A 12500-nucleotide genomic window follows, 5' to 3' on the forward strand; every position below is an offset into this window, starting at 1 on the left:
TATCTGATTTTTACCCTATGTTTTAATTTGATTATATATATATATATAGATATACACACACACACACAAGACGGGCGTCTTTCAGTTTCCGTCTACCAAATCCACTCAAAGGGCTTTGGTCGGCCTGAAAACACTTGCCTAAAGTGCCACGCAGTGGGACTGAACCCAGAACCAGGTGGTTGGGAAGCAAGCTTCTTACCACACAGCCACGCCTGCACCTATGTCAATTTGTTTATCGAAACTCTTCAAGGCAGTGCCCCAGCATGGTCGCAGCTCAATGACTGTAGCAAATAAAGAATAGATATGCAAATTAATATACAAAAAGCCAAGTAAGAAGTCAGGAACGAATACGTACGGCAAACATTTCGCAGGCAGTCTTGCTGAGTTTCTGTGTTATATCTGAAGAGTTTCTCTTCTGCCATCCAAAATAACTGTAAGTCACATCGGAACATTTGTTCTGGTAGTTGAAGAAAGATGTCGATACGAAGCTGTCGTTAACGTGTATGCTGCTTTTGTTGTTATCACGAACACTGTGGGGCCACAAACAGAAGGAGACATTAAACAACAAAAGTAAAAAAAATAAAAAAATTTTAAATACAATTAAAAAAAGGTATTTTTTAAAAATGTTTACAAGCAAGGTTGTGTGGCTAAGATGCAGGTTACCCAACCATTTGGTCTTGGGGTCAATTCCGCTACACGGTACCTTGGGCAATTGTCTTTTATGACACGAGATTGCCTCTTCCAATGGCCCCCACTCCTCTCAAAAATTCCTCGTCTTGCAAAGTCACTTGGTGACCCTGCTAGTGCTGGTGTCATGTGAAAGGCATCCAGTCCACACTCTAAAGTGGTTGGCATTTGGAAGGGCATCCAGATATGAAAACCATGCCAAAACTGACCCTGTCTGTGCCGGGGCCATATAAAAAGAATTCAGCCCACTCTGCAGGGTGTTAGGAAGGACATCCAGCCATAAAATCCCTGCCACTATGGTGCAAGTCTTCTGCCTGGTCAGCTCCTGTCAAACCATCCAACCCATGCCAGCATGGAAGACAGATGTTAAACGATGATGTGGAAACTGAATGAAGCCTGTATGACAATGATATTCATTTACATTTATCACATGATGTCAAGACAAGGATACACACACACACACACACACACAAACACACTATCTATATACATATACAACAGGCTTCTTTCAGTTTCCATCTATTAAATCCACTTAGAAAGTATTGATTGGCCGAGGGCTATAGAAGACACTTGCCCAAAGTGCTGCATTGTGTGCATGTGTGTCCCACCACCACCACCTGACAACCAGTGTTGGTTTGTTTACATCCCTATAACTTAGCAGTCTGGCAAAAGGGACTGATAGAATAAGTACTGGGACCAGTCTATTCTGCTAAAACACTTTGAGGTGACCCCCACCCCCCCAACATAACACCAGTCAAATGACCAAGACAAGTAAAAGAACATATAAAATGTCAGGTGACTGAGGCTATAGTAGAAAACACTTGCCCAAGGTGCCACAGTTGGACTGAATCCAGAACCATGTGGTTGGGAAGCAAGATTCTTACCACACAGCCACATGTAAGTAATTAAAAACAAAAAAGTTAACAAGTAAAACAATTAAATAGAAATTAGTAAGAAAGAACAATTAAAATTATTCTCACCATTTCTTGAAAACATAAAGCAAATACGAAGCCGACATTCTCATTACATATTCAATGAGATATTTTGTGTCAAAGATTCCAGCTGAAAACATTTCAGATAGATTTGAGACGAAAGTGTTGAACTTCAGCGGCAGATCACAGTAGAAATTCTGATGCAAGAATACCAAATCAATGATGCCGTTGTGTAAGACTATCGGCACATTGGAGAGAAGAATTTCATTGAAAAGATCCCTTACTGACGGTCGACTGATATCATGGTGATCCTGAAAGAGAAACAGATGGAAGTGACAGAGGATTTAATGAATATTCACTGCAGAGTATAGCATAATGCAGGTGCCAGTGTCACATAAAAAGCAATGGAGATAGTTCCATGTTAAAAGCATTGATGATGGTGCCACATAAAAAGCACTGGTGATGATGTCACATACAAAGCAATGGTGATGGTGCCACATTAAAAGCAATAATAATGCTGTCATGCTAAAAACACTGGTGTTGGTGCCACATTAAAAGCAATGGTGATGATGCCACATTAAAAGCACTGGTGATGGTGCCACATAAAAAGCACTGGTGATGATGTCACATACAAAGCAATGGTGATGGTGCCACATTAAAAGCAATAATAATGCTGTCATGCTAAAAACACTGGTGTTGGTGCCATATTATAAGCAATGGTGATGATGCCACATTAAAAGCACTGGTGATGGTGCCACATAAAAAGCACTGGTGATGATGTCACATACAAAGCAATGGTGATGGTGCCACATTAAAAGCAATAATAATGCTGTCATGCTAAAAACACTGGTGTTGGTGCCACATTAAAAGCAATGGTGATGATGCCACATTAAAAGCACTGGTGATGGTGCCACATAAAAAGCACTGGTGATGATGTCACATACAAAGCAATGGTGATGGTGCCACATTAAAAGCAATAATAATGCTGTCATGCTAAAAACACTGGTGTTGGTGCCACATTATAAGCAATGGTGATGATGCCACATTAAAAGCACTGGTGATGGTGCCACATAAAAAGCACTGGTGATGATGTCACATACAAAGCAATGGTGATGGTGCCACATTAAAAGCAATAATAATGCTGTCATGCTAAAAACACTGGTGTTGGTGCCACATTATAAGCAATGGTGATGATGCCACATTAAAAGCACTGGTGATGGTGCCATGCAAAAAACAATGGTGATGATGCCACATTAAAAGCAATGGTAATGATCCCACATAAAAAGCATTGGTGATGGTGCCACATTAAAAGCAGGCAGGCAGGGCAGGGCAGGGCAAGGCAGGGCAGGGCAGGCAGGCAGACAGGCAGGCAGGCAGGAAGGACGGCCATACTTACTCTATCATTACCACGATAATACTGAGAACCTTTTGAGAATTGTCTGTTGAAATCAAAGCCATGGTCTATGAGGAACTGCATTGACCGTGGTTCCACCACATACTCATCGAAACACAGAAGGGCAATGTCGTAGTTTTGGACAACGTATTTCCATTCCTTCACTTTCTTAGTTCCGTGGACCTCCTCCTCCGAGCCGCGGTTCTTCTTGTCAGTCTGATCAACCGTTTCCACTTGTTGCAGCTTGAAGCAGGAGAGTCCAAATGAGAGGACGGAACGTGATCGAGCCGCACTGCTCATTGCTTTGTATCGCTCTTCGACACATCTGAAATAAGACAAAGATACACGGGATATAATTGTCATCGTCATAATTTAAAGTCTATTTTCCATGCTGGCATGGGTTGGACAGTTCGACTGAAAACTGATAAGCTGGGAAGTTACACCAAGTTCCAATCTGATCTGGCATGGTTTCTACAGCTGGATGCCCTTCCTAACACCAACCCCAAGAGCATAGTGGGTGCCAGTTACGAAACACTGGCATCAGCCATGAGTACGATCTCACTTGGCTTGACAGATCTCAAGCGCAGTATATATTACCAAAGGTTTCGGTCACTTGTCACTCCAAACTCATTCCTTGACTGAATGGGTTGGATGGTTTGACAAGATTTGATGGGTCCAAGGATTGCATCAAGCTCCAATGTCTAGGATTTCTGCAGCTGGATGCCCTTTCTACTTTACTGCATGGATTGAGTGCTTTCTTTCCATGTCACCAGCACTAATGAGGTTGCCATGCAGCTTGCAAGACTATATCAACACTGTTTTACAATGTCAGTGTGTAACATGGATACCATGTTACAATGTCAGTGTATAACAAGGGCAATGTTATACTATCAGTAAGTGACATGGATGCTGTGTTACAATGTCAGTGTGACATGGATGCTGTGTTACAAAATCAGAGTGTAACATGAATAGTGTTACAAGAGCAGGGTGTAGCATAGATAACCTGTTACAATGTCAGTGTGCAACAAGGGCACTGTGTTATATTGTCAGAGTGTGACATGGATGCTGTGTTACAACAAAGAACTATAACTTACTTGGCTAATAAAGATTTTCGGTCCCCTAAGCCACTCATCTCCTGTAGAAAGAAAAATTTTAGAAAAGCTAACATTGAAAGAAACCCATCATGTGTGCGTGTGTATATATATATATATATATATATATATATATATATATATATATATATATACACACACATATATACAGCACGGAATTTTGTCAATGATCAGGGCCTTTAGTCAAACAAATCGCCCCCAGAACTTATTCTTTGTAAGCCTAACACTTATTCTCATGGACTCTTTTGCCGAACCGCTAAGTTACAGTAATGTAAATACACCAGCATCAAGCAATGATGGGAGGGGGGAAAACACAGACACACAAACATATACATACATACATACACACACACACATATATATATATATATATATATATATATATATATATATATACAACGAGCTTCTTTCAGTTTCTGTCTACCAAATCCACTCACAAGGCTTTGGTCAGTTCAAGGCTTTAGCAGAAGACTCTTGCCCAAGGTGCCACACAGTCGGACTGAACCCAGAACTATGTGGTTGGTAAGCAAGCTACTTACCACACAGCCACTTCTGCGCCTAAGTATAACTAATTTATTTCACATAAATTTTAACAGAAAAATCTTGTGAACCCTGGTTGAGATCCACTGATGAAGAATTAGCAAAGCTGAAGGAACTGAGAGAATGGTATTTCAGACAACACCTTGACAGGTGCATCTCAACCAACAATTCTTTTCATTCAACCTTGGAATTTACCTTCTTCATATCCGACAGCTCTGTAAGTTTTTCCGACATCAAAAATATTTACCTGTCCATCTTTGCACAGTACCTGGTGCTTCTTGAATGGAATTTGGTAGATTGGAGGAGTAGTGGGAATAGGTGTGTTAGTCAGTAGGTTCGTAGTGGACAGGGACAGACAGGTGAATATTGTTGAGAATGATGGAGAAGTTGAGGAAGCAACAGAGGTGTTGGATATGGTGGAGGTGAATTCCAGAACAGAGTGAAAGGTGATGATGAAAGACATGAACCTATCCAAGCTGTTGTCTGCTATACCATTCCTTCAATTGCTTCAGGGTCACCAAGTTTGCAGCATGGATTCAGGTTTCAAATTCCTAATTGAGAGAATGTGACATTTGTTTCTACATCAAGGGTACTTTTGATGTACCCTCGATCAGTTGCGATACCTACATTTTGTCACCCTCACCTATCTCCACCACCCTCCCAAATCTAGCAAATTCTATACAAGGAGCATTGGTCAATGAAGAATTGTGGAACAATGACCAATGTGCCAAGTATGTAATGGAATCTTAATTCAGAGGCAAAAAAAATAATAATACTAATAAGGAGTGGCTGTGTGGTAAGTAGCTTGCTTACCAACCACATGGTCCCGGGTTCATTCCCACTGCGTGGCATCTTGGGCAAGTGTCTTCTACTATAGCCTCGGGCCGACCAAAGCCTTGTGAGTGGATTTGGTAGACGGAAACTGAAAGAAGCCTGTCGTATATATGTATATATATATGTATGTGTGTATGTGTTTGTATGTCTGTGTTTGTTCCCCCAACATCGCTTGACAACCGATGCTGGTGTGTTTATGTCCCCGTAACTTAGCGGTTCAGCAAAAGGGACCGATAGAATAAGTACTAGGCTTCCAAAGAATAAGTCCTGGGGTTGATTTGCTCGACTAAAGGCAGTGCTCCAGCATGGCCACAGTCAAAAGACTGAAACAAGTAAAAGAGTAAAAGAGTAATAATAATAACAAAATATAAAGAAAAGACCCAGTTGTTTCCAAACTGAAGTTAACAGAAGTGATAGAGACATCAGGGGAATGCTTACAGTGTCGAGTGCAAGGAAAGTGGATCCTCTGATAGCAAGAAGTATGGATGGCCATAAGGATTTGAAGTTGTCAGCATGAACATTGATAATTGGCACAGTATAGTCAGGAGAAGTTGATGAATTGTGGTCAGTTGTGGTTTCCATTGAAGCAGTTTAATGTGTGGAACCTGTAGAAGAAAAAAAACCGAAAACAACACAAAATGAAAGAACATAGAGATTCACAACAACAAAAGGGAAAACAACAATTCCTTTTATGTACATTTTAACCCATGTATATCATCACCATCATCCTTAAACATCTGTTTTCCATGCTGGCATGGGTTGGACGGTTTGACAAGAGCTGACCAGGCTGCGTGTCTGTTTTGTCTTGGTTTCTACAGCTGGATGACCTTTCTAGTGTACAGCACCATACACACACACACACACACATTAATACACGCATGTATAAAAAAAAAATGTATATATATATATAAATACACACATGTACATATCATGAGTTAATGTTCACTTTCCCATGCAGGTGTCTAATAGAATTTACCGATGCAGATTTTCTACGACCAGAAACCTTTGCTGTCATCAACCCTCACCTGTCTTCAAGCCAGGCCAGACATGTTTTCACAGAAGATTGGAAATTAAGGACATTTAATCTCATGACAATGGCACACCAGTGCACATGATGATGATGATCATCATTATTTAACATGTTTTCCATGCTAGCATAGGTTGGACGGTTCGACTGGGGTCTGGGAAGCCAGGAGGCTGCACCAGGCTCTAGTCTGATCTGGCAGTGTTTCAACAGCTGGATGCCCTTCCTAACGCCAACCATTCCATGAGTGTAGTGGGCGCTTTTTACGTGCCACCAGCACAGAGGTCAGAAGAGGCTGGCAACGACCACAATCAGTTGGTGTTTTTTATAGTAGAAGACACTTGCCTAAGGTACCACGCAGTGGGACTGAACCCGGAACCATGTGGTTGGTAAGCAAGCTACTTAACACACAGCCATTCCTGCGCCTATATTTTTTTCATATTATTCAAGTCATGTCCTTCTGTGACGTTGTTTCAGCGCTACTTCAGATTCACGTTCGAAGAGAGGTAACTCTGCATAAACTATTCATACACTCTTTAAAGCGCTGACACAAAAGGAGCGCTACTATGGGTTTCACAGGCGTATACAGTCCAACATACCACTGAAACACGCACGTGTATTAGATATACACGCAAGCCGAAGACACACACACATACATAATGCTAGAAATAACCGTAATGATATACGAAATGCTAGAAATAACTACCAATTGCAGCTGTGGTGCTGTAAACAAGTACATGTGTGTGTGTGTTATAAATTGTATCGCCCAGCCTGTTAGAAGTAGCAGTAAAATATACGCACAGATATGCATAGACCTCTTGCGTCTGAATAGTTTATGCAGTGTTAATTCTAACCTTAGTTCGAAACTGAAGTAACGCCGTTGATTCCATGTGACCAACTCTGTTATGTACCACGAGTCGTTGTTTATGTAGATATTCCAAAACTCTCTCTCTCTCTCACGCACACATTTATGATGGTAGTTTCTTCCTGTCTGAATATGGATTTCAAATTTTGGCACAAGGCCGGCAAGTTCAGGGATAAGTTGATTACATCGACTCCAATACTCAACTGGTACTTATTTTTATCGAAAGGTGGAGTAGACCTCAGCGGTATTTGAACTCAGAGCGTAAAGACGGACGAAATGCCGTAAAGGCTTTTTCCCGGCGGGCTAACGATCCTGGTAAAGAGCAGCAAGCCTTCGGATGGTTATGTAAACTGACCCTAGACGAACAAGCTTTTGTGCATTTGGGGTAAATATGTAGGCTTTGGTCAGATGGGGGTCGTGACGAGGACTCCTTCTTTCTTTGGCATTACAATATATATATAGATAGATAGAAATTCGTTAGAATCTAGGCGCATCAACACGTAGGACGCCTGAACTGGCTAGGTAAATTCACACTAAGGTAAAACAACCATCAAGTATCATGCGTTGGTAGTACACCGCAGGTATGTATAAATCTGAGTATCATATTCCAATATAAACCGCCGATATGAACCAGGGTTGGTTCCAGGCGTGGCATAGGTATTAAACCCCATTTGTGTGTGTATATGTATGTATGTATGCTAGACGTTCAAGAATTGTGCACGATTTTCGAAATCGTTACGTCAGCACCAAATGATATCACTGTCCCTTTAATCCTAAGAACGTATAAGCTTTTGAATTATTTTAGTGTTGCTGTAATCCTTATTCACATCTGACTATTTTAAAAGTCAGTGGACTTTTAAACAGTTAAACGTTTTTAAAAATTATTGGAAGTTATAAAACATATATTAGCAAAATCAAATAAAAAAAATTAAATAACAACCACATGTTTTAATACTTTTATAATAATAATAATAATAGTTTCAAATTTTGACACACGACTAGTAATGTTATCGGAGGGATAAGTCGATCATTTCGACCCCAGTACTTGATTGGTATTTTATATTATTGACCCCGGCTGAAAGGCAAAGTTAACTTCAACAGGATTTGAACTCGGAATGCCAGCGGAGGTAAAAAATACGCACACCACTCCTTTTCGGCGCAACCCTAATCCTAACACTAACCCTAACCCTAATCCTAACACTAAATGCCGAAAACGGGTGGTGCGCGTAATCTTTACCTCCGCCGAAATACCTCGAAGCATTTTGTCTTATGCACTAACGATTCCACCTGACAGTTTTTGAATAAAACGCCAACAGTTTTATGGAGGAGGTGGTCGTCCAGTACTTCACTTGGTACTTTATTTTATCGACCCCGAAAGTATGAAAGGCAGAATTCATTAAAATTATAGCTTTTATTTTGAAACAAGACCAGAAAATTTGAGGGGAAATAGTTGATACTTTATTTTAAGGAACCAGGAAGGGTAAAAGGCAAAGCTGACCACGGCGGAATTTGAACTGAAAATGGATCGTTTATAGATTTTCCCCACAAAAGTAATTTTGTGTCCAAATGATGAATACCGCATTCATGTTTTTCGAAAAATTAATAATAAACAAGATAGATGCATTTAAATTTATATACTTTTGGCCAATGGAATGAACCGGGGCACTACTTAAATACAGAAGTCCCGAACAGTGCACACTCGTTAGGGTTAGTTTTTAGAGTTACCTACCCTTTATATCGTTACGTAGATATATCGGGACCGTGAAGCTTTGTCCGTTAGAAAAACACATGGTTGGAAATGGGTATCTTTCCACTTTAGAAGTTTAATTTTATTAAAAAACGAAGAAATCTTACTGAACATTTTGTCCAACGATCTAACAACAATTTTTTAAAACTATAGCAGGAGTGGCTATGTGGTAAGTAGCTTGCTTACCAACCACATGGTTATGGGTTCAGTCCCACTGCGTGGAACCTTGGGCAAGTGTCTTCTATTATAGCTTCGGTCGGCCCGAAGCATTGAGAGTGGATTTGGTAGACGGAAACTGTAAGAAGCCCGTCGCATACATACATGCATACATATGTATGTATGTATATGTTTGTGTCTGTGTTTGCCCCCCTCCCCCCACATCGTTTGACAACCGATGTTGGTATATTTACGTCCCCGTAACTTAGCGGTTCGGCAAGAGAAGCCGATATAATAAGTACTAGGCTTACAAAGAATAAGTCCTGGGGTCGATTTGCTCGACTAAAGGCTGTGCTCCAGCATGGCCGCAGTCACATGACTGAAACAAATAAAAGAATAAAAGAAAGGACTCAGATAGGCGGGAAAGGAGTTCGTCGATTATATCGATCCCAGTGTTCAATTGTTACTTGAATTTTTATCGACCCTGACAGGATAAGAATCAAAGTTGACCTTGGCGGGATTTGAACTCAGAACGTAAAGAACCGGACGAAACGCCACTAAGCATTTTGTTCGACGAGTTTATAACAATGATAATAGTAATGCTTTCCGAGATTGGGACAAGGCTTGGCATTGGGGACGGAGAGGTAAATAGTCGATTACATCAACCCCAATGCTCATCTGGTACTTATTTTATCGACCCCCCTCCCCCCCCCCCCAAAAAAAAGATGGAACGCAATTGACCTCGGTGGAATTTGAACTCAGAAAGCAAAGAGCCGGAGGAAATAACGCTAAGCACTTTGTCCGATGCGCTAATAACTTTATGTTACATACGTAAAGAAATACTAGTTTCAAATTTTGGTACAAGGCTAGCATTTGGGGGGGGGGGCGATTACATGGAACCCCCACTCCACCCCAGTACTCAACTAGTACCTATTTTATCGACCCCCTAGGATGAAAGGCGAAGTCAACCTCGGCAGAATTTGAACACAGAACGTAAAAGACGGATGAAATGAAACAAAGCATTTTGCACGATGAAGAAAAAATGAAACTTCTAAGTTTATGTTGTTGGGTTGAATAAATTAAAATTATCAAAATATTTCTTTAAAAAATATATTTAAATGTTAATAAAACGCAGAATACCTAAAGGCTAGGGTTGCAATAAAAGGAAGACTCACTTGAAACCTGAAAATGTCGCAGCAGAAGGAGAAAGAAAAAAATTGTGGCGTGTTAAAGATTTGAAATTGAAACGAGAGCTACACGGTGTTATCTTTCAACAGTAAACCGTATTAAGAATGACCGGACTTCAACGCGGAATTATCAAGACTGTTACCTAAAACGTACTTTTGTATCGTGTGGAATAAATAACAAAAGAGCTACTGCCTGGTGTTTCTAATGGTAAAAAGGAAAAATGAGACTTGTGGGGGGGGGGGATAAAAATTATTTTTGAGTATTTTCCTTACGTTAATAAATGACCAAGTCTCAACAGAACTGTCTACGTGCCGATCAAAACTTCCATCAAAAAAATATCTATGTATCGTATGGATTAACAGAAGTGAAATTTTTGCAAAAAAAAATCAGTAGAAAACATGGTTTTTTGGGGCGGGGAGGGTTCTGCTGTCTTCACACGGACACGAAAGGCCGGTTACCCGGTTTCCATGGCATTTGAATGACCATAATCACAACATCCTATAGAACGAAATGCGCTAGGAAAAAAAAAATAGATAAAGAAAACTTCCATCACAACCAATTCTGTATGTTTTTCCTTCCCTAGAAGATAGTGGGAGCTATTCCGAAATTCGGCCCTTAGCTCCGAGGAAAAAAGATTGAAGTAAATATTCGATGCATCTTCTCCACACAGTGGAGAATTTCGCATTATGGTTCTAAAAGTGCAGGATTGGAAAATGAAGGGAATTGGGGTATGTACAAAAGTGGAGTTGGCTAGTTTTGAGTAAACGAAACGAATATGTAAATGCTCAAAAGCGAGTTTGTAAATGTTAACGTTATTGTTTCTTGTTTAATTTCTCAAAGGCAGAACTTAATTAATGGAGGTAGCATTGTAGAAAATGAGGCATTTCTTATTAAAGAAAAGATATACGAAAAAGTAATTGAAAATTAATAACTCGTTTCAAAAAGTAAACGAAATTATTTTGAAAGTTAACTGAAGAGACTTAACCGAGTTGTAAATTTGAATTTGTTTTGTGTTTATTTTTTTATACAAAAATGTCTTATTTGCTATGCTGCAACCTTCGTAAGTTAATTAAATGTTGTTGAAAAATGAAAACACGAACAAATCACAATGACTTTTAATAATTTTTAAGCATTTACATGTGTTTTCGCTTTCTCTAAATATCCAAGTATATTTTTGTACATTCTCAGCTTCACTTTTTTTTTTCAAACCCCCAAAATCCCCCCCCCCCCAAGATCAATGATATCGTTATATTATACAGAAATACTGATGTTAGTCGGGAATAGAAGCAAAAAAGCAACATTCCGACTGTGTCTGATATCGTTTACGCCAAAATCTTGATACTATTTACACCTTCGCACTAAATCTAGTTTCGTATTTCGTTTGACAAAAACTTTCGCTTTATTTTATACATCCGCTTCTTTCACTTTCGCTCCAGATAACTTCATAACCGTTCGATCTATTATTACAAATAGCATCTCTGCCAAATAAATAGCTTTTAATAAATTGTAAGATCAAGCCACGTAGTTTCGCCTCTTCTATTTTCTGTATTTGCTTCTTTAATTTACAGTTTATATTTGATCATTTTCCTCGGACAATCTCCGAGTTGAGCCACCAAACGAGTACAATAAACAAGATAAACCTGTCATGGCCAAACTACAATCTCATGACAATCTGAATGGCACGCCAACGAAAAATTACCTTGAATTTTTTTAGTACTGCAGCCCGTCTGGTGACGAGTCATGTCACATGTGGTCCGCTTCTCGAAAATAGCTACCCGTAACAAGAATCTTTGTTGTTGGTACCGATTCAAACCACATCTGATAGATTCGCTTTGGGAATAATTGTTTTTCTTGAAAAACTTGCCACCTTAATAACAGTTCCAGTTTTGGCACAAGACCAGCAAGTTTTAGCGGAGGGACGGGGCGCGCTAGTTCATTATATTGATCTCAGTGTTTCACTGGTGCTTATTTTATCGACCGGGAAGGATGAAAGGCAAGTCGATTTCTCCGGCATTTAAACTC

At 39.9% G+C, this 12500-nt stretch overlaps 1 protein-coding gene across 2 annotated transcripts in view; it reads right to left on the minus strand.

The window, feature by feature from the left end:
* The window catches only part of LOC106877114 (target of EGR1 protein 1), a 16655-nt gene extending 6108 nt beyond the window's left edge, over window positions 1–10547 (minus strand). Inside the window, exons 1-6 of one of the 2 annotated variants that reach the window (XM_089342022.1) lie at window positions 10466–10547; window positions 5937–6103; window positions 4107–4147; window positions 3016–3337; window positions 1668–1930; window positions 356–530 (exon numbers count right to left, since the gene is read on the minus strand). In XM_089342022.1, the coding sequence (XP_089198148.1) occupies window positions 356–530; window positions 1668–1930; window positions 3016–3337; window positions 4107–4147; window positions 5937–6080 (945 nt within the window). In that variant the 5' untranslated portion in view covers window positions 6081–6103; window positions 10466–10547. Of the gene's footprint in view, window positions 1–355; window positions 531–1667; window positions 1931–3015; window positions 3338–4106; window positions 4148–5936; window positions 6104–10430 lie in introns of both variants that reach the window. The other variant, XM_089342023.1, reaches the window with a different exon arrangement.
* Between the last annotated feature and the right edge of the window lie 1953 nt (window positions 10548–12500).

The sequence above is a fragment of the Octopus bimaculoides genome, chromosome 25 (assembly GCF_046866305.1).
Source record: "Octopus bimaculoides isolate indiv1 chromosome 25, ASM4686630v1, whole genome shotgun sequence".
Taxonomy (NCBI): domain Eukaryota; kingdom Metazoa; phylum Mollusca; class Cephalopoda; order Octopoda; family Octopodidae; genus Octopus; species Octopus bimaculoides.